Source organism: Stegostoma tigrinum, chromosome 44 (assembly GCF_030684315.1).
Source record: "Stegostoma tigrinum isolate sSteTig4 chromosome 44, sSteTig4.hap1, whole genome shotgun sequence".
In the NCBI taxonomy this organism is placed as follows: domain Eukaryota; kingdom Metazoa; phylum Chordata; class Chondrichthyes; order Orectolobiformes; family Stegostomatidae; genus Stegostoma; species Stegostoma tigrinum.
This window is the reverse complement of record NC_081397.1, coordinates 14216452-14242737: the sequence shown is the minus strand read 5'-3', so window position 1 is coordinate 14242737 and position 26286 is coordinate 14216452. Positions and strand designations below refer to the sequence as shown.

Sequence of the window (26286 nt, the reverse complement as noted above, 5' to 3'; positions counted from 1 at the left end):
CTGCCTTCTTATACTCCTTTACAGTCTTAATAGCTGTGTCATAATGCCTCTTTTACACCAAGATTGAGAGTAAACAGGGCTGAATTCAATAAATCTGTAGCCAACGTTTTTTTAAAAAAACGTTCACTTGTGGTATCCAGGCATCTCCGGCTGGCCAGCATCTGTCATCCACCTCTAACCTCCCTTGAACTGACTGGCTTGCCGAGGCAATTCAGAGGGTGGTTGAGAGTCAACCACATTGCTGTGTGCATGGAGTCACAAGTGGGCCAATCTATGCCAGGACGACTGATTTCCTTCCTGGCAGGATATTAGTGAGCTGGATGGGGTTTTTTTCCAACAATCAACAATGGTTTGATCAATAGAGTCTTAATTCCAGAAGGTTATCCCCTTTTTTAAAATTGTGCTCAAATTCCACCATCTGCCTTGGCAGGGTTCGAATCCAGGCCCTCAAGACATTAAAATATATTCCCTACGGTGTGGAAACAGGCCCTTCGGCCCACTAAGTCCACACCGCCCCTTGAAGCATCCCACCCAGAACCATCCCCCATGACCCATACACCCCTGAACACTGTGGGCAATTTAGCATGGCCGATCCACAGCTAACCTTCTGACTTAATATAGTCTAGTGATAATACTACTACACCTTCACCTCCCCATAATAACATGTTCCCTAAAGAGTTAGAACTTGCATGGAATCAGTTCTAAGAACTCACAGTGCCAGTTAGGTGAATTGGCCGTGCTAAATTGCCCATAGTATTCAAGGATATGTAGGGCAGGTGCATTAGTCACAGGAAATGCAGGGTTACAGGGACAGGGTAGGGGGATGGGTCTCGTTGGAGTCCTCTCGGAGTGTCAGTGTGGATTTATTGGGCCCGTTTCCACACTGGGGATTCTATACCATTCCCAAGATAGTGACACGATGCTTAGCTAAAAGAGCACTCAATTTAACATTTATATGTACTTTTGAAACGTGGAAATAAGCAGATTTTAAGCAGTCTTACACTGCATGCAATATGTTATTTTTAAACATAGCTATGATTTTTATTTCTAGCTGCGCAATACAGCATCTAGTTAGTCCATGATACTGTGGTTGTGGTTGACTTGTCAGCCAAAGTCTAAATATAAAAACCACACTCACTCCAGATTACATGCATATCTCTACCTTATTTCTTCTAAGTTACGGTAGAATCAAATGTGGACCAAATGCATATTTTAAGTCATCATGCACTGCAAAAGCCAACAGTTGAAAGAGTGCTGAGAGCTTGCAGTGTCTATGTGGCCTTGAAAACACTGTTTAAGCACCAAAACTGCATGTGTTAATTTGGACAAACATGAGATGCCACATAGCAGCGTAAGAGTTATCATCACAGAAGTTCAAGTTCACATTTGTACAAGCCACATGATCTCCTCATCATTTACACATCTATTTCTGCTGTGTAGCAGAACTGCAGGTCTGAAAGTTAATTGCCAGTTGCCACTTGGTCAAATAGATGCTTCAGCTCCAGAGCGCCCTTATGCTCAGACATATGGTCAACTGCAGCATTGAGGGGAGGGGGCCAGTTGGGAAGGAAGAGGCCAGAGTTTGAACTGCTTCATGGACTGCATTTTAGTCCGAGGTAGTGTGCCTGTGAAAGTTGTGAGAGCTGAGTCCCTGGTGAAGTCTGGAGTGTACTGGAGGCAGGTCCTCAGTGGGGTTTGGAGCAGACGAGGGGTGAATGCCCAGTGGTCCCTGGAGCAGTCTGAAAGTGAGAATCTGGTGCGGTCTGGAGCTGAGTGCCCAGTACGGTCTGAGTCAAGGACTGGCATGGCCAAGAGGCAAGTTTCAAATGCATATAAATCCATCCCCTCAGAACTTCCTTAAATGAGTTATCTGGGTGTCCTGCAGTGCCACAATGTTGCCACCCAAAGGTTGCAGGAACAGCAACTCATACTCCGCTTGGGAACCCTGCAGCCCAATGTTATCTATGTGGATTTCACAAGCTTCAAAATCTCCCCTCCCCCTACTGCATCCCAAGACCAGCCCAGCTCACCCCGCCTCCCTCTCACCTATCCCCTTCTTCCACCTCAAGCCCTACCCCCATTTCCTACCTACCAACCTGATCCCACCTCCTTGATCAGTCTGTCCCCCCTGGACTGACCTATCTCCTCCCTAACTCCCCACCTACACTCACCACGACTGGCTCCATCCCACCTCTTTAACCTGTTTGACTCCCCTCCATCCATCTTCTATCCGCCTCCCCCTCTCTCCTTATTTATTTCAGAAACCCCTTCTCCTCCCCCATTTCTGAAGAAGGGTCTAGGCCTGAAACATCAGGCTTCCTGCTCCTCTGATGCTGCTTGTCTTGCTGCGTTCATCCAGCTCGACACCTTGTTATCTCGGATTCTCCAGCATCTGCAGTTCCTACCGTCCCTGTCAGTGTCTACTTTGGAAATATGAAAGTGTATTTATCAGTCTTTCTCTGACATTTACTGTTGTGTGCATGTGAGAGTGTACTTACCCATCTGTCCCTGTCAGATACTGTTGTGTGTGTGTGTAACTACAGTTATTAATGCCTGTCAGTTTTAAGTTTGTGAATGTGAATAAATGTTTCATTCTGTACCTGTCAGTTTCAGGTATGAGAGTGGGAGTGTTGTAATCAGTCTCTACATGTCAGTTTCTGCTGTTTCAACAGGAATTTAGTTATTGATTTGTTCCTGTCAGTTTCCGCTCTGTGAATATGCAAATGTAGTTATCGATCTGTACCTGTCAGCTTCTGCAATGAGAATGTGTATCTAATTCTCTGTGCCTGTGAATTTTATAGTGCAATCATTATTCTGTAATTGTCAGTTTCTGCTTTGTGAATGTATGATGCAATTATTAATCTCTACCCATCAGTTCCTAGTTTTTTTAATGCGTTAATGCAATTATCACACTGTACCTGTCAGGTATTATGGTTTTTGAATTTCTGTATAGGTAATCATTCTATCGCTGGCCTTTACAGCTATGTGAATGTGTATGTGAAGTTACCCATCTATGCCTGGCAGTTTATGCTCTGCGAATGTGTGTGTCATTATCATTCTGTTCCTGTTCGTTTCTACTGATTAGTTACATAACTGTAACTATTAGTTTCTGCTGAGTGAATATGTCAGTGAAGTTATCAAACCGTACTTCTCAGTTTACGTTATGTTCAACTAACTGTGTTCTCATCAATTTATTCTTGTCCATTTTCATTGTGTATTTATGAATTGGTTGCTGTCAATATTTGCTGCGTGTATTTCTGAGTGTATTTACCAATCTGACCCCATTAGTTTCTGCTTTGTAAATGCTTAAATACAAGTATCGATTTGTGCCTGTCAGTGTCAGTTTCGTGAACATGTTTGTGTAACTATCAGTCTATCCATGACCAATTGTGCTGTGTGAATGTGGGAGTGTATTTATCAATCTTTCCCTATTGGTTTGTGGTTATCAATGTGTCTCTATCAGCTTCTGTTATCCAAATAGCTAAATTTAGTAGTCATGCCGGAAGACTAAAGATTAATAGTGGTATCACATCAGCCAATGAAAGATGGTAAGGAAAAGCCAGGAAAATATAGATCAGTGAGCCTGATATCAGTGTTGGGCAAGTTGTAGGAGGGGGATCCTGAGGGATGGGAGTCACATATAATTGGAAAAGCAAGGGCTATTTAGGGATAGTCAACATGGATTTGATCTTGGGAAATCATACCTCACTAATGTGACTGAGTACTTTGAAGAATTAACAAAGAGGCTTGAAGAAGGCAGATTGGTGGACACAATGTATATGGACTTCGGTAAGACATTTGACAGGCTTCCTCACGGTAGAGTAGTTAGTGAGGTGAGATCACACAGAGTAGAAGGAGACTGAGCCACTTGGAAACAGAACTGTTCGAAGGTTGAAAACAGAGGGCGGGGGGGTGGTGGTTGCTTTTCAGATAGGAGGCCTGTGACCAGTGGCGTGCTACAAGGATCAGTGCTGCTCCGATGCTTTTTGTCATTTATATAAATGTTTTGGATGTGAGCACAGGAGTTATGGTGAGTAAGCTTGCAGATGACACCAAAATTGGAGGTAATGCTGACAGCAAAGAAAGTTACTTCAGAGTACAATGAACGGGACCGTGATCAGATGGGCCAATGAGCCCAGGACAGACAGACGAAGTTTAATTTAGATAAATGTGAGGTGCTGCATTTTGGAAAGGCAAATCAGGCAGGACTTATAAACCTAATGGTCAGGTGTTAGGGAGTGTTGCTGAACAAAGATCTTGGAGAGCGGTTTCGTAGTTCGTTGAAAGTGGAGTCGTAGTTTTTGATCTATACCTGTCATTTTCTGCTTTGTGAATATGGAAGTTTAATTATCAATCTGTACCTGTCAGCTTCTGCTAAGTGGATATGGCAGTACAGTTAGCTATCTGTCTGTGAGTTTGTGTACGCGAGTGTAGCCAAAATCCCTCATTTCAGACATCACAGTAAACATTTTCTGTACCCTCTCCAAAGCTGATGGGCTGAAGGATATTTTTCTGTGCTGTAGACCTCTATCACTCTATGTATAAGTGATAATCTTATTGTATGTATCATTTTCAGTTACATGCACTGCATATGGATTTCCATAGCCATTAGTCCTTGTAGTTTTCATGTTTGCTTTTGGATTGAATTTTAAATCAGTAAGGAGTTGTGTGCACATGCACGCAGTCATCATTGTCGATTTGGCAGAAATTAAAAGAGAAATTCCTGCAAAAAATTCAGTTCTGAAGTGTCACTGAACCACAAACATCAACTCTGCTCTCCCTCCATAGCTTCAGCCTGCCCTGCTGAGTTTCTCCAGCAATTTTTGGATTGGTTTCTGATTTCTAGCATTTGTAGCTCTGATTTTTTTTTTAAACTTGTAAGACGTTGGCACAGAATGCGTGTTTGGAATTCACATTGTTTATTTGTTACGCCTATCTTAGGGATAAAGATCTATGATAGGAATCATTCTGTCCTTTTCAGTAGTTCCTAACTAAATGCAAGTTGATTCATCCTTTATTTTGGCGACTTATCCGAGAATGCAGTTTCTTTCTGTATTTCTAATTAACAACTATTTTATACAAGATCATTGAAACTATACAAAAGCTTAATCATGTTATTATCCTGGCTATAACTTTAAAAATGCCCTTAACAGATATAGATTTGATTTCAGTGCTGTGTGCATATTTTGGATGCGGATTCAACCTATCCCTCTTCAGAAGTGGTGTAAAAGTGGTGACATTTATTGGAAATTGAGTGGTTTGCTTTGTGAATGTAGGAAGGAAAATAATAAACTTGTACTTTCTCGGTGGTGTCTGACTCTGTTTGAAACTCTCTCACTGAAAATTGAGCTTCTTCTGATTCTGAAACAGACTGCTCTGTGACTGTGGAAAGGATGCTCTTTGCTCGGACAATTGTAACAAACCTGCTGTTTGATCGAAGGAGCTGGTCACACTTAGCTTTGTACTGAGGAAATATTATGCTGCCTTTGTACTTTAAGCATTCGCCTGTTGGAGGACAGAAGTGATATCTCCTGTAAATCAGCATCAGCTGCTTTTGCTCATATCAAACTGTTCAATTTAACAGTCTTAATAATAATTAGGATTTTATTTCAACTTGAAGCCAGCAAATCGGACAGAACTGTGGATCTGATTTCACTCTTTCCCCAGAGCTGCTTCGTCTGAATTGTTTTTTAAAGCTCCATATCAACTCAGTGACACCCTAAGTCTAACCAAAACGCGTTAATGTTCATGAATGGGACAACCTTATGCAAGTGTAAATGTGAGTTTAGTTTTTGATCGGTAGCTGTCATTTTCTGCATGGTGAATGTGTGACGATAGTTATCAATATGTACCTGATTCTGCCCTGTGCATGACTGTGTTATCAAACTGTAGCTTTCAGTTTATACGATGTGAATGTGAGAGTCTGATTTTCATCTGTTTCTCGTGAACATATTCACATATTTGCCATGCAGAGGCTGACAGGGGCAGATTGGTAAAGACACACTCATGTACAGAGCATAAACAGACATGGATAGATTGTAAACTAAACTCACATAACCACGTTGTAGAAACCAATAGGGACCTGCCACAACATCCTGGGATACACTTGATCAGGTCCCGGAGATTTATCCACCTTTATGCTTTCTCAGACCTCCAGCATTTCCTCTTCTGTAACGTGGACTGTTTTTAAGACATCTGTATTTCTTTCTCCTGAGTCCCCTCGCCTCCATTTCTTTCTCCATAGTAAAAACTGAGGCAAAATATTCATTTTGTTTCTCTCCCATTTCCTGTGGTTCAATACATAGATTATTTCATTGGTCCTCAAGGATTTTGATGAACTAAGTTGCTCTTTTGCTTTTATTGTACTTGCAGAATCTCTTTGAAATATCCTTCACCCTATCTGCCAAGGCCATCTCAAAGCCACTTATTGACCAGAGTTCTCTCTTAATGACGCTACAATCCCTGTATTATTCAAGAGATTCACTTAGAACATAGAACAATACAGCGCACAACAGGCCCTTTGGCCCTCGATGTTACGTCGGCCTGCGAACTAATCTAAGCCCATCCCCCTACACTATCCCATCGTCATCCGTATGCTTATCCAAGGACTATTTAAATGCCCCTAATGTGGCTGAGTTCACTACGTTGGCAGGCAGGGCGTTCCACACCCTTACCACTCTCTGAGTAAAGAGTAAAGTGTAGGTTAGATGGGCTTGAGATCGGCATGACAGGTTGGCACAACATCGAGGGCCGAAGGGCCTGTGCTGTGCTGTAATGTTCTATAATCTATAAACCTACCTCTGACCTTGTCTTAAATCTATCACCCCTCAATTTGAAGCTATGCCCCCTCGTACAAGCTGACGTCATCATCCTCGGAAAAAGACTCTCACTATCCACCTTATCTAATCCTCTGATCATCTTGTATGTCTCTATTAAATCCCCTCTTAGCCTCCTCCTCTTGAATGAGAACAGACCCAAGTCCCTCAGCCTTCCTTCATAGGGCCTGCGCTCCCGACCAGGCAACATCCTGGTAAATCTCCTCTGCACCTTTCCCAATGCTTCCACATCCTTCCTGTAATGGGTTGACCAGAACTGCATGCAATATTCCAATTGAGGCCTCACTAGCATTTTGTACAGTTGCAGCATGACATCACGGCTCTGGAACCTCAATCCCTCTACCAATAAAACCTAACACACCGAAAGCCTTTTTAACAGCACTATCAACCTGGGTGGCAACTTTCAGGGATCTATGTACATGGACACCAAGATCCCTCTGCACATCTACACTACCAAGAATCTTTCCATTGACCCAGTATTCTGCCTTCCTATTATTCTTCCCAAAGTGAATCACCTGACATTTATCCACACTGAACTCCATTTGCCACCTTTTGGCCCAATTCTGCAGCTTATCCAAGTCTCCCTGCAACCTGCAACATTCTTCCACACTGTCCACCACTCCACCAACTTTAGTGTCATCTGCAAACTTACGAACCCATCCACCTAAACATGCGTCCAAGTCACTTATAAAAATGAGAAACAGCAGTGGTCCCAAAACATATCCTTGAGGCACACCACTAGTAACCAGACTCCAGGCTGAATATTTTCCATCAACCACCACTCATTGCCTTCTTACAGAAAGCCTGTTTCTAATCCATATCTCCCTCAATCCCATGTCTCTGTATTATCGCCAATAGCCTGTCATCTGGAACATTATCAAAGGCTTTACTGAAGTCCATGTACACCACATCAACTGCCTGACCTTCATCCACATGCTTGGTTACCTTCTCAAAATACTCAATGAGGTTTGAGAGACATGACCTGTCCTTGACGAATCCATGTTGACTATCTCCGATCAAATTGTTGCTTGGTAGATGATTATAAATCCAATCTCTTATAATCCTTTCCTGTACAACAGACGTAAGGCTCACAGGTCTATTATTACCTGGGTCATCCCTACTGCCCTTCTTGAGCAAGGGTACAACATTTGCAATTCTCCAGTCCTCTGGTACTAAACCTGTAGACAATGAGGGCTCAAAGATCAAGGCCAAAGGCTCTGCCACCTCCTCCCTAGTTTCCCAGAGAATCCTCATAAAAATCCCAGGGGAATTATCTACCTTCACACCTTCTCGAATTGATAACACCTCCGCCTTACTAACCTTAATCCTTTCAATTCTAGTAGCTCGTAAATCAGTCTTCTCCTCTACAATATTCCCCTTTTCCTGAGTGAAAACAGATGAGAAATATTCGTTTGGCACCACTCCAATCTCCACAGGGTCCACACACAACCCCCCATTTCTGTCTTTGACTGGCCCTATTCCTACCCTAGTCATCCTCTTATTCCTCACGTACTTGTAGAAAGCTTTAGGGTTCTCCTTTATTCTACCTACTAATGTCCGCTCATGTCCCCTCCTTGCTCCTCTTAACTCTCTCTCTAAATCCTTCCTAGCTAATCTGTAATTCTCCATCACCTCATCGTCACATGAGCCTCCTCTTCCGCTTAGCAAGAGATACAATTTCCTTAGTAAACCATGGTTCCCTTCCCTTATCGCTTCCTCCCTGCCTGACAGGGACATACCTGTCAAGGACACGCAATATCTGTTCCTTAAACCAGCTCCACATTTCGATTGTCCCTATCACCTGCATTTTGCTACCCAATTCTATGCTTCCTAAGTCTTGCCTAATAACATCATAATTGCCCTTCCCCCAGCTATATCTCTTGCCTTGTGGCATGTTCCTATCCCTTTCCATCGCTAAACTAAACGTAACCGAATTATGGTCACTGTTCAACGTGCTCACCTACCACTAAATCAAACACCTGGCCTGGTTCATTACCAAGTACCAGATCCAGTGCGGCCTCCCCTCTTGTCAGCCCTTCGACATACTGTGTCAGGAAACCGACCTGCACACATTGGACAACTTGATCCCAGTTGTCTTTTCCTAATCTATAACCACGTCGTATTCACGACCAGAACCTCAATACCTTTATTCTTCTATTGTTCCCTATTTTTACCAGTCTTCCCTTTCACTCTGACAGGAACATAACGCCTCTGGACTCTCATGATTTCACTTTGGACTGCCTGTCACCTGCCAGTCATCATTTCATCGATGAATAATCTTCTCCTACCAACTTTTAAAAGTTCCTGTCTCATCCCATCAAAATTTGCCTTACTCCAATTAGGTACTTGAACTTTTGTACAAGGCCTATCGTCTTCCGCAACTGTTTTAAAACTAACTGTAACAAAATCAGTCCTGTCCTTCCATCAGCCATGCTTCTGTAAGCGCTACAATGTCTCAGTCCCAAGTTCCTCGACATGACTTCAGTGCGTCTGCCTTTTTTATAAAGGCCCATTGCATTTTAACATGTTACCTCATCCTCTGACTTGATATTGCCTGCCTTTTCACATAAACGTGCTCTTTATAGATTCATAACCATCCTGCGCTGTCTTTTGAATCTCACGGCTATGAGTTTAAACGATCATGAATAGCACTCTCAAATCTTCTCACCAGGATATTGATCTCCTTACAGTCCAGGTGAAACCCACCCCTTTTGAAAAGATCTTTTCTGCTCCAGAAGAGATCCCAATTGGCCCAAAAATCTCAATCCTTGACCAATGCACCATCAACACAGCCTTTGATTTACCTGCCTTATCATCTTATTCCTATGCTCACTAGAGCAAGGAAAAAGACAGAAGTGTATGTCCTGCCCATCAAAATAAGGCGAGCTTGACAATATTGAACCGATCAGTGTAACAGTCAGGACAAACATCAGAATATTCATCTTTAAAGACAGCAATTCAAATAGAACACAGGTCTGATTCCATTGCTGCCCTAATCTGCACCTTGTTTGGTGATTTTTTTTTCAATTCATCTACAATTGAGTGAGATCCAGAGACTAACCAACACCTGCACAACTCCGTGAATACTTTGAGCCAATGCAAGAGGATATGTGGATATGTGAAATTGTTATCGGTCTCCACCTGTCTGTTCCTGCTTGGTGAATGTCCGAGTGTTGTTATAAGCTGTAAATCTCAGTTTATGCTCTGTGAGTGTAGTTATTATTTTATTTCCTCTAAGTCTCTGGTCTATACAGATACAGGTGTCAGGATCTTGTACATGAAAAAGTGTGAAAGTCAATGTCAATCTGTTCCTGTATGTTTCTGCAGTGTGAAGCGGTAAGTGTTATTATCAGTGTCTCTTTGGTAGCTCATACCATAGGTGCACCATCCTCTGCTTGAGAAGCTTCCCCAGGTCCTTTTTAAATATTTCCTTGCTCACCGTAAACCTATGCCCACTATTTTTGGGCACCCACAACTCTCGGAGATAGACCTTAGCTATTCGCCCTATCCAAGCCCCTCATGGTTTTTCTCATGTCTATAAGGTCACACCTCAGTCTTCAATGGTCCAGGGAAGTAAGCCTCCTTATAGTGCAAATCTTCCAGTCCTGACATCAACGTCATTATTTTCTGCACCTTCTCAAGGTTAGCAGCATCGTTTCTATAGCAGGGTGACCAGAATTGTATGCAGTACTGTAAAAGTGGATTCTGCAATATCCTGCACAGCCGCAACATGAAATCCCAACTCTGATACTGAAGGCACTGACCAATGAAGGCAACCATGCTGAATGACTTTTTCACCACATTGTCTATGTGTGACTCCACTTTCAAGGCACAACATACATACACCCGGAGGTCTCGTTGTTCGTCAACATTCCCCATAGCCTTACCATTAACTGTACAAGTCCTGCTCTGTTTTGAGCTCTGAGAATGTACAAGTAATTACCATTCTCTCCCTGTCAATTTCAGCAATGTGAGTGTGCAAGAGCACTATCAAAGTAAGCCTATACTGCATCCACTGTACCCGGTGCGGCTTCCTCTACATTGGGGAAACCAAGCGGAGGCTTGGGGACCGCTTTGCAGAACACCTCCGCTCAGTTCGCAAAAAACAACTGCACCTCCCAGTCGCAAACCATTTCCACTCCCCCTCCCATTCTCTTGATGACATGTCCATCATGGGCCTCCTGCACTGCCACAATGATGCCACCCGAAGGTTGCAGGAACAGCAACTCATATTCCGCCTGGGAACCCTGCAGCCATATGGTATCAATGTGGACTTCACCAGTTTCAAAATCTCCCCTTCCCCTACTGCATCCCTCAACCAGCCCAGTTCGTCCCCTCCCCCCACTGCACCACACAACCAGCCCAGCTCTTCCCCCCCACCCACTGCATCCCAAAACCAGTCCAACCTGTCTCTGCCTCCCTAACCGGTTCTTCCTCTCACCCATCCCTTCCTCCCACCCCAAGCCGCACCCCCCGCTACCTACTAACCTCATCCCACCTCCTTGACCTGTCCGTCTTCCCTGGACTGACCTATCCCCTCCCTACCTCCCCACCTACACTCTCTCCACCTATCTTCTTTACTCTCCATCTTCGGTCCGCCTCCCCCTCTCTCCCTATTTATTCCAGTTCCCTCCCCCCATCCCCCTCTCTGATGAAGGGTCTAGGCCCGAAACGTCAGCTTTTGTGCTCCTGAGATGCTGCTTGGCCTGCTGTGTTCATCCAACCTCACATTTTATTATCAAAGTAAGCCTGTCAGTTTTTGTTACGTCCCAATACAAGTTTAACAATTGATGTATACATGTCTGTTCTTGCTTTGTGACTGAGTGAGTGAGGTTGTCAATCTGTAGTAATCACTTTCTACTCGTGAGTAACAAAGTGGCTTGGTTCTCTGGCAATCAGTAATATTCTCAGTGACTGTGACTCACGTCGTGATTTCTGTCAAGTCTGTGGAGGTGAGGAACAGGAGAGATGGGGTGAAGGCATGGCGAGACCAATTTCATTTGAGAGCCATTGTGAATCAACATAATTTCTTGTTTGGATAGCGAATGTATGTACCAGAAACTGGTCCTACCCATCAGTGAAAGACCTTTCTTTTTTTACTGTTCTGTGGGATCACTGAGACATTTAGTTTAGTTTCATACACATACATTTTTGGTGCTTTGTGAAAGAGTATTATTCTACATCTGTCTATCCATGCTGCATGATATTTTATATTGGTAGTCTATACAGCTGAATGTGATTTCCTTAACACCAAATCAGAATCACAGACTTGGTCCAGCGCAGAAATAGGCCATTCAGCTCATTGTCCTAGTACAGGTGCATTCTATTTTTCATCTGTTCTCCATACTAGTTTCCAGTAATTGTTGGGAATGAAGCTTCTCAGCTGCCATGATATAGTTATGGAAATAGAATACTGGCTGAAAGGGATTGGAATTGTTATCTTAGTCAATTGCAATGTTGTTATAGATTGTTTATGGGCAGTGCAGACTTAATAATTTTGAAGGGCTTATTCTGTGATGTAGAACTCTTGACTTGAGATCTGACAGTAGGAATCAGTTTAAATGTAAAGTTATCTGATACATGCAGTGTACATGGATCTTTATCACTTTTAGACGTCATATTTTTACATCAGAATGATGAACAAATTTGCAAATCACTGTAAATCAGTCAGGAGGGATGTGTGTATATGTCAGGGATTGGGGGTGGGGGGTCAGAAAGCAGATATGGTCATTGTTTGTGTGTACACGCAGTAAGCATTCTTTCTGTATCAGACTTTGGACCAGAGGTTCATTTGGAATTTAGAATGTTTAATTGCTGTGCTTAGTATAGGACAACTATTCATCAAAAAACATTAATTTTGTCCTGCTCAGTTAGATTAGATTCCCTACAGTGTGGAAACAGGCCCTTCGGCCCAACAAGTCCACAATGGCCCGTTGGAGCATCCCACCCAGACCCATCCCCCTATAACCCACACACCCCTGAACACTATGGACAATTTAGCATGGCCGATCCACCTAACCTGCACATCTTTGGACTGTGAGAGGAAACCTGAGCACCCGGAGGAAATCCACGCAGACACGGGGAGAAGGTGCAAACTCCGCACAGTCTGTTCCCCGAGGCCGGAATTGAACCCAGGTCCCTGGTGCTGAGAGGCTGCAGTGCTAACCGCTGAGCCACTGTGCTGCCCCAATTACTGATGTCAACGCTTCGTTCTATATCTGCACTCAATACCTACTCCATGTATTCTTGTTGTAATGATGTAACAGCACAATCTATTTGTTGAATTTGTCACGTTAAAAATGCCTTTACTACATGTGAATTTAATGCAGTTTTTTTTGGAACTAGAGTGACTGAATCCACTCTGTGACTGGAAAGAATTTTCTCAGCTCTGATAGCTGTAACATACCTCCTGGTTGGTAGAAGCAGCTGGTCACATTTGGCTTTGTCATAAGGAAAGATTACGTTGCCTTGGTCCATTAAATAACTGCCTAGTGGAACGCAGAACAGATTTCTCCTGTAAATTATCAACTGAGTATCAAAAACATCAACTGATCAATGCAATATTCAGATCATAGTCATTTTGATTCTTTGGTTCTTAAGCACCATAAGTTGAACAGAGCAGGGTCTGGTTCCACTCTCGCCCTGAGCTCCTCGTCATCTCTTTCTGTGAAATTCTAAAACAATTCACGAAGTCACAAAACTAACCGACACCTGTACAGCTCCACGAATGGAATGCTTACACAGTTCACTACCCAGCTCCCAAAACACTAACTGTTGAAAAGAACAACAACGGGCACTATTTCAAACATTTCATTTGAGAATTTTTAACCGGTGACTGCTATGTTTATCCCTTACACGTTTAGCATATTTGTATATACTGGCTGTTTTTCTTTGCACGCTTCAACGCCAATTCACAACAAACAGCGTGAAACAGAATCTAAGCAATGAATTTTCATCAGTGTTTGGAGATTTGAAAAGCACAAGACTGCCCCCCAGCAGCAGCTTCTTGCCGCTGTGTCTCCCTCCGCAGGCCCACACACAGCCCGAGAAAGGCCTCTCTCTCCCCGCCCCCAGGCCGCTCACTCCAAGTTCAGGGACCAGTTCCTGCTCCGCTCGGCCTCTTACCAACAGCCCCCGGTTCTCCCTGAACTGAGCCCGGTCTCGGAGCCCCCTCTGTGTCCCAGACTCACATCTCGATGCGCTGCTGGAAGGAGCCTGCTGTTCCCTCGCTTCCCTGGGCGCTGGTCTCTCCATTGCGGCCTGTTTCAAACAAATCGCTTCCACTCACTGAGTCAATGCCCCTCAATGGGGGGGGGGGGGCTCACGCATGCGCCCTCCAGTCAGCACCAAGCTGCTTTGGTTTTGTTGGGGGAGGAAAATTCCAGCCTCGCGCATGCGCTGCTTTCTCCAATGATTCCCAGCAGCAATTGGCCATTTCCCCATTTCGCTTTTCTCTCAGCTTGAACAAAGCAGCTGGGGGCTGTGGGGAAAACCATCTCTCCCCTGACTTGAATGTTGGAGATGCCAAGATGTTGATAGTAGAGGATGCAATAATGCTGAGGGATTGGAGAGATGGTCAGGTTGTCACTTACTGTTGATGGACAGTGTTAGTTATTTCAACAAAATACCTTGTTGTTTTCCAGCCGAAGCCAGGACACTGTTGACATCTTGTTGAATTCGGACGTGGTCTGCTTCAGTCCACGAGGAATCACAAATGGAGCTGAACGTTGTGCAATCATCGGCCAACACCCCATTTCTGAACTTCTGGTGGATTGAAGGTCATTGATGAAGCAGCTGAAGATAGTTGGGCCTTGGACGCTACCCTGAGGAACTCCTGCAGAGATGTCCTGGAAGTACGACGACTGACCTCCAACAAACACAACCATCTTCTTATGTGCCTGGTGTGATTCAAACCAGCAGAGAGATACCTCCTGACCTACCCGGGGCTCTGAAATACCAAACTTGGTCAGATATAGCTTTGATGTCAAGCACAGTAATTCTCACTTCATCGCTGGGATTCACCTGTTTTCTCTATATTTGAGCAAAAGCTGAAATGAAGCCAGGAGCTGAGTGATGTTGATGGAACCTAATCTGAGGATCAGCGAGCAGGTAATTGTTGAGTAGGTGGTGATTGAAAGCCACATATATCCGTGGTATATGAACAAATGTATTCTTACCAGATTTGCAGATGATGTAAAACTGAGTATGATGTGGGAAAATGTTAAATATTTTCAGGGGGATTTGAAGAGGCTTAGTTATTGGGCAAGTTCACAGCAGATGGAATATAATGTGGAAAATGGTAAGGTCATGCACATTCTTTGGAGAGACAGATGTGCGTATTAATTTCAAAATGGCAAGATGTTGAAAGTGTACATTTACAAATGGCCTTGGATGTCCTTATCAAAAGATCACTGAAGACAAACTTGCCGGCGTGCAAGATGTTAGGAAGGCTAATGAAGTGTAAGCCATTATTAAAAGATGATTTGAGTGCCGGAGTTGTGATTTTGCTCCAATTCCAAAAGAAGCGGTTGAGACTGCACCTGGAATAGTGGCCCATTTTTGCGTTCCTCTTTCACAAGAAAGGATACAGTTGACATACTGAGAGCGTAGTGGCAGTTCACAGCATTGGAAGAGAGTTTGGGAAACTGGGATGTTGTAGTTTTGACAAATGAGAAATTGTCTCACTGAATCCTTCAAAACACCAAAATGCATTGACAGGGTATATCCAGTTGAGATGTCTGCCCTGCAGGGTCATTCTCAAACCTGGAAGCATTAACTGAATGAGAAAAGAGATTCTGTTCAGGGATGAAACAAAGAGGGTTTTGTTTTTTTTTTACACAGGATATAGTGAATCTTTGGAATTTTTTTTCCTGGTGGTTGTAGAAGCTCAGTCAACGAGAATACTTAAAGTAGAGGTCAATAAAAATTTGATTGTCAATAATGTGAGAAGTTATGGGATATAGTGGATAAGCGACATGGAACTTCCTGATTAGGCATGGTCGTATTCACTGATTCATGTCTGATTGGCCCCTTCTTTTTCCTACCGTGTCATGTTCTGAGACAGCAACTCAGTCTAATTCAGCCATGAACATAGCTAATAACTGTGCTTCACAACACAGGGATGCTTCTGTACGTTACAAGCATGTTTCTGTGTGTTCCAGGGCTGCTGCCCTGTCTGACATGGAACCTGTTGTGTGTCCACAGGGGTGCTGCTTTGTAATTACAGGGAAGCTGCTTTGCGTTCACAGGGATGATGCTGTGAGTTGCCTGTTTATTTCCCTGTAGTACTGACACAACACCATACTAGCAAATGATGTCGTACTGTGCAACACTATGACGACCCAGTTTTACACTTGCTCACTGATCAGTTTTGATATAGCCTCCATCCACCCTAAAACCAAGCTCCATTACAGCAACACACAATCCCAAATCTCTCTGGTATTGTACCGGTTAATGTGAGTGACGGTGAACAGAATTGGACATGTTGCACTGACCCTGAGAACAATCCTCCTGTATTACAGCGGGGCACTCACTGTTCCTTCTCCTCTCGGAAAGTCTGACCGGGCACACACTCACCTTGACCGGTGGTTAGCTCCATCCCTCATGCCGAGAAACTCCAGGGTCTGTGTGTCCGTGTTTACTGTTGAGCTCCTGAACTCGGGTTGAGATTGGGACTTAATGTTCGTTATCAGGTCAAATACAACTGAAATCATCGGCCAAGCTCACTAAGCAAAGGACAAGCCCAAAGCGAAAATGACCAAGAAAGCAGCAAAGAAATGAAGGAGTCAGTGCACAAAGTGACCACCTGAACCAAAAAGTTCTTCTCAGAGCCACCCACGCTCTCAGGACAGAGCTGATGCCGGATCAAATGATCCCTGTCCCAGGTCCGAATGTATGCATACCTTAGATATTAATTGATTTGAATAACTCAAATACGCACACCCGTCCCTGATTTACACCCAGCCCCTCTCCCACATTCTACAAGAAATCAGAGCGATGGCCCTCTCTCACTGAGAATCAGTTCGAGCGCAGTTTCAGTTCATCTCCATTTCCTTTTCACATATTTATGGAGAGAGTCTCTCACAGAGGAACACTGGCGCAGGAAAGCCGCTTCAGAACACAATCCCAAGAAATGCCTCAGTCTGGTTCAGCTGGAAGAATAGAAACTGAGATTGAAATGGAAGCGATAATGGGAACTGCAGATGCTGGAGAATCCAATATAATGAACTGTGAGGCTGGATGAACACAGCAGGCCCAGCAGCATCTCAGGAGCACAAAAGCTGATGTTTCGGGCCTAGACCCTTCATCAGAGAGGGGGATGGGGTGAGGTTTCTGGAATAAATAGGGGGAGGCGGACCGAAGATGGAGAGAAAAGATGATAGGTGGAGAGGAGAGTATAGGTGGGGAGGTAGTGAGGGGACAGGTCAAGGAGGTGGGATGAGGTTAGTAGGTAGGAGATGGAGGTGCGGCTTGGGGTGGGAGGAAGGGATGGGTGAGAGGAAGAACAGGTTAGGGAGGCAGAGACAGGCTGGACTGGTTTTGGGATGCAGTGGGTGGAGGGGAAGAGCTGGGCTGGTTGTGTGGTGCAGTGGGGGGTGGGGGTTACGAACTGGGCTGGTTTTGGGATACGGTGGGGGAAGGGGAGATTTTGAAGCTGGTGAAGTCCTCATTGATACCATTGGGCTGCAGGGTTCCCAAGCGGAATGAGTTGCTGTTCCTGCAACCCTCGGGTGGCATCATTGTGGCACTGCAGGAGGCCCATGATGGACATGTACTCTAAAGAATGGGAGGGGGAGTGGAAATGGTTTGCGACTGGGAGGTGCAGTTGTTCATTGCGAACCGAGCGGAGGTGTTCTGCAAAGCGGACCCCAAGCCTCCGCTTGGTTTCCCCAATGTAGAGGTAGCCACACCGGGTACAGTGGATGCAGTATACCACATTGGCAGATCGCTCGATAAAATGACATTTTGTATTTTTACCGTCGCATGCTGTGCTAGCTTTTAAGATGTTTAAATCGGCGTGTTGTTTAGATTAACCACGGTTTCACGTTCGGTTGATCAGTTTAGCTGGACTGCATCAAACCCCGCGCTTTGCTCCTGCCTGTTTCAGGCAATGATCCAAAGTGCTGGCCGCGCAGACTGCAATCTCTGTTACAAAGAAAATTCTGTAACATATTCGGCACAATCCAAGTTGCAGACGAATGGTGTTTTACGTTGTAATATTTATTCACTTTCAGGGTGAAATCAGCGGGTTATTTCAAATCGGTTAACTGCAAATGAGTTTGTCAATCAGCCTTCAACAATTATCGCTTTTAAATTTGAAAAGCCCGCCAAAACATACAAAGGATTTATAAGTTTAGGTCGTGTTTGTCGGTTGATCCCCTTGGTCGGTACAGAATCGATTTGCCATTTTTCTCCTGTGCAGGTACTCAACGGTGTTGTTCCCTGACGGAACAATGGGGACAGCATTTTGATTATTTAATGCCGCAGTCCCTTACAGCTAAAACTCCACGTTTACTATTCCAGGGCTACAGCTGTTCTTGTTTTATCTTGACCAGATAAGGCCCTCAGTGACGGTGAGCGGACCCTAAACGTGAACTGTTTTCACTTCCACAAATTTTGCCAGACTGGTGAAGCTTTTCCAGAGATTGTTTTTTTCTCAGATTTTTATATTGGTTCATTTTTTTAAAAAACCTAAAATTAAAACAAAAGCTTAATTATCGCAATTTCATTTACACAGTCCTTAGACTTCACTGAAAAGGAAAAATAACCAACCAGCAGTGACAGTCTAGCTGCTTTTCACTGATGTTGTGGGTGGCTCTTAAAAGAGCCTTTGGGTTGTCAGGTTACAGAACGGTCTCTTCACTTTTTAGTGGCGCCCCCAGCGGCGGTTTTCTTGGGCAGCAGCACGGCCTGGATATTAGGCAGCACCCCGCCCTGAGCGATGGTCACACCTCCCAGCAGCTTGTTGAGCTCCTCGTCGTTGCGCACGGCCAGCTGGAGGTGCCTGGGGATGATGCGGGTCTTCTTGTTGTCCCGGGCCGCGTTACCGGCCAGCTCGAGGACTTCAGCCGTCAGGTACTCGAGCACCGCAGCCAGATAGACCGGCGCTCCGGCACCCACACGCTCAGCATAGTTACCCTTTCTTAGGAGCCTGTGAACACGGCCCACCGGGAACTGCAGCCCGGCCCGGGACGACCGGGACTTCGCCTTCGACCGAGCTTTCCCGCCACCGCCCTTTCCTCTGCCAGACATCACCACAGTCCCACAAACACTTCCACAGAGAATGCTGTAATGCGGCCACATCCCGCCCTCTTATACCTTCGGGAGGAATGGGGGTGCGGCCATTGCTGATTGGTCACATTGTTCAGTATCTCCTAATGTCATTTCAATGCCCAATCAGATATCTGCTTCCCTCACCAATCCGGAGAGGGCCCGGGGAGGAGGCCGGAAAATCCCGGCGCCAAATCATCAACCGCTTTCTTTCAAACTCGAAAAGCCCGCCACTAGTTTCAAAACGGGAAGAAGTTTTACAAAGAAGAATGCGTTCATATTCCAGATAATTTACTTTTAGAATACACCTGTATACGCCACACAATCTCTCTCTGATTCCCCGGCCGAGTTGAAACCAACTATTTTTGATCGTGAAGTCCTTTTTCCCCGCAAAAACTGAAGAATAAGCGGAAGGGGGAAAGGAAAGACCGCCGAAAGTTATTCTCTGCACAGATTGAATTTATTTCACATCAGCACCCGGATATAATGATAAAAGTATCACACAGCTGTTTCTTTCCCTTTGAGCGCATTACTGCTTTAAACAATATTTTACACTCGCGCTCCCTATTGCACAAGATCAACAATATTTCTACTTTTGCGATGCCAGTCCGGCAGCTGTTCTGCTTTCATCTCGGTTCACTTGCAAATTTTCCCGCCGACAGCAGAAAGCCTCATTTATAGCTTTCTGCAAACCAGGTAGAACCCGCGGGGAGATTTTAAAAATGAAACAAAATTCCTCTGCGTGGAAACCGTAGGAAAATACCGGCGCCAAATCATCAACCGTTTTCTGTCCGATTTGAAAAGCCCGCCAATATGGGCAATACGAGGAAGAGGTTTTACAAGGATTTTTGCGTTAATGCTTACGATTTAATTTCCTTTCAGTTAAAAATGTTCACTTCACATAATCTCGCTCTGTCACTCCCTAAGCAACATCGTTTTCAGAAAACATTGTAAAATAGCCCTCACTTATTGTGCTGGATCAGTCTTTCCGGACGGTCTCGGTTCATTTTGAAAGCCTCTCACCGACAGCAGAAAGCCCCACACACTGCAAACTGAAAAAAAAATCGGATAAATTCCCTGACAGATTTGGAAATTGAAAAAGGAATCGCACGGCATTTCTCTTAATGGGACTCAAATAAGAGATCATAATTTTTCATTGCCACGGGTGAAATCCAGCGTTCATACCCTATTGGGACAAATTTGAAAAAAAAAATCCAACATGTAGGATATAGGGGGAAAAGTTTCACAAAGAGGAATAAACAGTTTAATTTTTCTTTGAATTTAATTCAATTTCACATTACAAGTGCACGTTGATGTATTTATAAAAACTTACACAAAGTTTTTCGGGGTGAGCGGGTTAAAACTTGAAACAATAGTTTGAAGTTGCCCTCCCATATTGTCCTTGAACACAGTTTCACACTTGCGACTGCAATCCTGGCTCTGGCTTTATCTCAGCTCATTTTGAAAGCCTCTCACCGACAGCTGAAATCCTCAATGACAAGTATCCCCCAACATCTGTTCGTGGGACTCGAGCAGTTAGTTTTCTTTCCAGGGGGTGAAATTCCTGATCAAGGAGTAAATAATAACTGGAACACGTAGGAGTTGTTGAAAAAAAAAATGACTGAGTGACGATGAATGTGTTTTCTGTGCAGGGAGGGAGGAGACTGGGTAGGAAGGCAACCGAAAGTAACCGACAGAGGGACAGGGACCGCACGGTAATGTTTAGAACGTTTGTGTAAACAAAGATAAAGATTAGAGACATTAATTATAGACAGAGAATCATTTACAAACGAAAAATGGTTCAACTGCTTCATTGAAATTGTGGGTGGCTCTGAAAAGAGCCGTTGGGTTTTGGATGTGTTTTTCTCAGCACAATGTGGAGTCTCACTTGGAGCTGGTGTACTTGGTCACCGCCTTTGTACCCTCCGACACGGCGTGCTTGGCCAGCTCCCCGGGCAGCAGCAGCCGCACCGCGGTCTGGATCTCCCGGGAGCTGATGGTGCTGCGCTTGTTGTAATGGGCCAGGCGGGAAGCCTCCCCCGCGATACGCTCGAAAATGTCGTTGACGAACGAGTTCATGATGTTCATGGCCTTGGAGGAGATGCCGGTGTCGGGGTGAACCTGCTTCATCACTTTATAGATGTAGATGGCGTAACTTTCTTTCCTGGATCGTTTCTTTGTCTTGCCGCCTTTCCCCGGCGCCTTCTTGATGATTTTTTTGGCGCCCTTCTTCGAAGTTGCCTGCGCTTTCTTCTCATCCGGCATCGTGACGGTCACTTTCAGATACAATAAACGGAAGCAGGCTCGGAGCTCGCTTTTTATAGGCTGCTGGCGTCAGCAATGCTAATAAGGGATGGGGGAAAAGTCTTGTTCCTGATTGGGTAGTTTACAAGAACGTCAGACCATGTGATTAGCCTTTCTGTGATTGGTTAGTGTGAAACACAAAGTGGATCTGTTCGGATCTTCAACGAAATGTGAAACACAAACCGAAATTTTGTACACGGACCAAATTCCTAGCTCCCTTGCAGTTGAACTTGTTCCTGTCATCCACTAACATTTTGAACACTACCTCCGAGATTTTAATTGTGACAGGGTGTTTTATTCTGCTCATAGTAATCTTTTGTGAGTGAAATGTTATCTTGTTTCATCACTAGCTGAGATTTCCTTATTAGGCTGTGGGCAGGATTGTATTGTTCAGACATTCGGGTTTATTGAGGGACACTTTGCCGAATATCTGTCAGTCTCTGCATTATGGAAATGGGAGTGCAGTTCTCGATCTGTCCCTGTCTGTTTAGGCAGTATGAATGATGATTATTCTCTCATAAATCAGTCCCCGTCATACAGTCCGAGAGACGTACAGGGTCCACCTCGTCCATGGACAGCAGATATCCGAGATTTCTCTAGTTCCATTTACTAGCATTTGGTCCATATCCCACGAAACACTTCCTATTCAGATACTCATCCAGGTGCCTTTTAAACGTTGTAGTTGTAAGAGCCTCCAGCACATCTTTTGGCATTCAACCCATTCACACACCACTCTGTGTGCAAACATTGCACACCTTTGGTTCATTTTACGTCTTTCCCACTCATTTAAACCCATGCCCTCTCGTTTTGCATTCTTCTATCCTGGGGAAAAGATCTTGATTATGCACCCTTTCCACACCATTAAATTTTATAAACACAGCCTCCAACACTCCAGGCACGGTTTCATCAAGGGGAAGTCATGCCTGGCAAATCTGCTTAAATTCTTTAAGGAAGTAACAAGCAGGGTAGACCAAGGAGACCCAATGGATGTTATCTACCTGGGCTTCAAAAAGCCCTTTGGCAAGCTGCTGCATAAGAGGCTGTTGAGTAACATAAAGGCCCATGGTGCTAGCATGGATAGAAGATTGGCTGCCTAGCAGAAAGCAGAGAGTGGGGATAAAAGGCATGCTTTATACATTAATGATCTGGATGAAGGAACTGTTTGCATTCTGACTACGTTTGCAGATGATACAACAATAGGTAGAGTGACAGGTAGTATTAAGGTGCTGAGGCTGCAGTATGAATTGGACAGGTTAGCAGAGTGGGCAAAGAATTGGAAGATGGAGAACAATGTGGGAAAGTGTGATGTCATGCACTTGGCTAAGGAGAATAAAAGCATGAGAGATAATGATAACTGCAGATGCTGGAGCATCCGAGATTTAAAAAAAAGTGTGGAGCTGGATGAACACAGCAGGCCAAACAGCATCTCAGGAGCACAAAAGCTGACGTTTCGGGCTCAAACCCTTGATCAGAAAAGTGGGATGGGGAAGAGGGCTCTGAAATAAATAGGGACAGACTGGGAGGTGGATCAAAGATGGGTAGAGGAGGAGGTAGGTGGAGGGGAATCTAGAGTTGCAGTGGTGTAGAGATCCCCTGAGGTTTGTCTGGATTCTCCAGCATCTGCAGTCACCATTATCTCTGATACAATTTTAACTTCACTGCAAAGCGTCTTCCAGGGATGCCTGACCTGAAGAAGTTACCATCCTCCCTCCAGAATAAAAGCATAGACTCTTTTCTAAATGGGCAGAAAATTCAGAAGTCTTGCGTGCAAAGAGACTTGGGAGTTCAACTCCAGGAATCTCTCACGGTAAACTCACAGTTTGAGTCAGTAGTCAGGAAGGCAACTGCAATACTGGCATTTATTTTGCCAGGAATTCAAGGCAGAAATTGACAAATTCTTGATCTCACAAGGAATCAAGGGCTACAGGGAGAGTGCAGGGAAGTGGAGTTGAAATGCCCAGCTGTGATTTAAATGGTGGAATGGGCTTGATGGGCCGAATGGCCTTACTTCCACTCCTATGACTTATGGTCTTGAAGATGTTTAAAAAAAAGGATGTGCTTATGAGGCTTTAGAAGACTCGAGTCAGGCCACATTTGAAGTAGCATGTGCAGTTTTGGGCCCCATATCTCAGGAAGGATGTACTGCCCCTGGAGCAGGTTCAGAGGAGGTTCACGAGAATGGTCCCAGGAATGAAAAGCTGAACATATGAGCAATGTTTGAGGATTCTGGGACTGTACTCTTTGGAGTTTAGAAGGATGATAATCAAAACTTAGACTACTGAATGCCTGGACAGAGTGGATGTTGGGAAGATCCTTCCATTGGTCGGAGAGACTAGGACCCAAGGGCACAGCCTTCAAGTAAAGGGAAGACCTTTTCGAACAGAGATAAGGAGAAACTTCTTCAGCCAGACAGCGGTGAATCTATGGAATTCACTGCCACAGAAGGCTGTGGAGGCCGGGTTATTGTGTACATTTAAGGGTGAGATAGATAGGTTTTTGATTATCAAGGGGATCAAGGTTATGGGGAGAAGGCAGGAGAATTGGCTTAAGGAACGTCTCAGCCATGATTGAATGGCGGAGCAGACTTGATGGGCCAAATAGCCTGATTTCGGCTCCTATGTCTTATGGTCATATAGTAATACAGTTTGGACACAGGCCCTTCCACCCAAACTGGTTCATGATGACCGTGGTGCCCACTCAGCTGGATCCAATTGCCCACATTATATCCCTCTAAATCCTTCCCTTCCATGTACCTCTTCAAATGTTTTTTTTAAAAGTGTTGATATTGTGCCTGCCTCAACAACTTTCTCTGGCAGCTGATTCCACATGTGCTCCACTCTCTCTGTGAAGTTGGCACCCCTCAGGTCCTTCTTAAATTCTTGCCCCGTCTCACCTGAAACCTATGCCCTCTAGTTTTCAATTCCTCATCTGTGGGGGAAAAAAAACAAACACGATATGCATTTATCCGACCTATGGTGCTCATGATTTTATACATCTGAATAAGGTCACACTTCATTCTCCTACGGTCCAAGAAATAAAGTCCTACCCTGGCCAACATCTCACCATAACTCAGGACCACTAGTCCTGCATAAATTTTCTTTGAACGCTTTCTAGTTGAACTCGGTCTTTTTTACAACAGGGTGACCAAAACTGTACACAATACTCCATGTCTATTCAAAATGCCTCGATCAATGAAGGCCAGCACGCTGAATTCCTTCTTCAGCACCCTATCCACCTGTGACACTGCTTTAAACATACTACGTACCTGTACTCCTTGGTCCCTCTGTACCACATCACTACTCAGGACGTTACCATTTGCTGTAAAAGGCTTACTGTAGTTTGACATTCCAAAGTACAACACCTCACACTTATCTCCATTGAATTGCACTTTCCAATCCTTAGCCCACTTCCCCATCTGATTAAGATCCCTCTGTAATTTTCGATAACCTTCCCCACTATGAACGATACCGCCTAACATTGCATCATCTGTAAACTTACTAATCATGCTTTGCACATTCACATCCAGATCATTTATGTCAATAACAAATAACAAAGGTCCCAGCACCAATCCCTGTGGCACACCACAAGTCACAGGCCTCCAGTCCGAGAAACAATCTTCAACTGTCACCCTCTGCTTTGTACCATCAAGCCAATTTTGAATCCAATGAGCTAGCTTTCCCTGTTCAAGTGAGCCACAACACACTGCAGCATCGCGGAGTTTCACAAAGCCAAGGAAGAACACTGATAGTGTCTTTAGAAATGATAGTTACCCAAAATGCATTGTTCGCAGATGCCACACAACTGATGACAACAGGAAGACGCAACACATCCAGTGATAGTAGTCACCAGACTATGCACTGAGGGTGTGAAATAACCACCAGGTTACACTACCACGTAAGAATCATGATAGCCCACGAACTGACAGCCGCTGTTGAGAATGAAGGATCCAACATTCACAATTAGCAGAAACAATGCGATTTACAAGCTACCATGCAAATACTGCCAAATACCTTCCCTAAGGCAAACCGGGAGAAAACCCGCCATCAGGATTCATGGGCATCAACTCGCTGCCAAAAGTCATGACCCACTATCACTCACCTTAATGCACGTGGATAAAGAGGGACAGCAATTTGACTGGGACAACGTAGCCATCAGAGGACATCCCAAACAAAGACATGCACAAGAATTCAAACTAGAACTCCATTAACAAACATGTCCAGCTGGACACCACACACCAACCACTAAGAAACCAATCTGGAAGTGTTGCTCACCACCCCAGCAAAGTGAGGCACATAAATAGCAAGAAGGACAGAATACCAACGTTTCATTCACGGTGCACTGATGATGTGTAGTGTGGCGATGAAATGTCTGTGAACAAACTTACAAGCTCAGTGAGCAAGTCAACAGCATCGTATTTAATGAACTGACCCTGACATTTCCTGCAAGGCAAGTGTGAAAGTGATTATCAACATGTATCTGTCAATTTCCGCAATTTGACTGTCACTGTGATCAAACTCTGTCAGTTTCCGCTTGGTGGCCATGTGAGTACAGTTATCAATAAGGACGTTTCAGATTCCGCTCTGTGAATGAGAGTAATTATCAAACTGTACATGTCAGTCAGTTTATGCTGTGTGTAACTGGGAAGGCTGATTCCAGCATCTGCAGTTCTTGCTATGTCCAAGGTTGTTATCAATCTGTTCCTGTCAAGTTCGTCCATTTGGATATGTGCATGAAAGCAATATGCACCTATCATTTGCTTCTCTGTCAATTTGAGAGTCCAGTTACCAAGATGTACCTGTGAGAACCTACTCTGAATATTTGAGTACAGTCAGCAATCCGTGCCTGTCTGTCTGTGGATTTGTGATTGCAGTTCTAG

General features: G+C 44.4%; 2 protein-coding genes across 2 annotated transcripts; both read right to left on the bottom strand.

The window, feature by feature from the left end:
• Positions 1-18051: 18051 nt before the first annotated feature.
• LOC132207209 (late histone H2A.2.2-like) lies at positions 18052-19104 on the bottom strand. Its single transcript, XM_059642441.1, has one exon. The coding sequence runs from the start codon at positions 19086-19088 to the stop codon at positions 18696-18698; it is 393 nt and encodes a 130-aa protein (XP_059498424.1). The 5' UTR covers positions 19089-19104; the 3' UTR covers positions 18052-18695.
• Positions 19105-20420: 1316 nt separating this feature from the next.
• LOC125450093 (histone H2B 1/2-like) lies at positions 20421-21404 on the bottom strand. The gene has a single exon (XM_048526068.2). The coding sequence runs from the start codon at positions 21369-21371 to the stop codon at positions 20991-20993; it is 381 nt and encodes a 126-aa protein (XP_048382025.2). The 5' UTR covers positions 21372-21404; the 3' UTR covers positions 20421-20990.
• Between the last annotated feature and the right edge of the window lie 4882 nt (positions 21405-26286).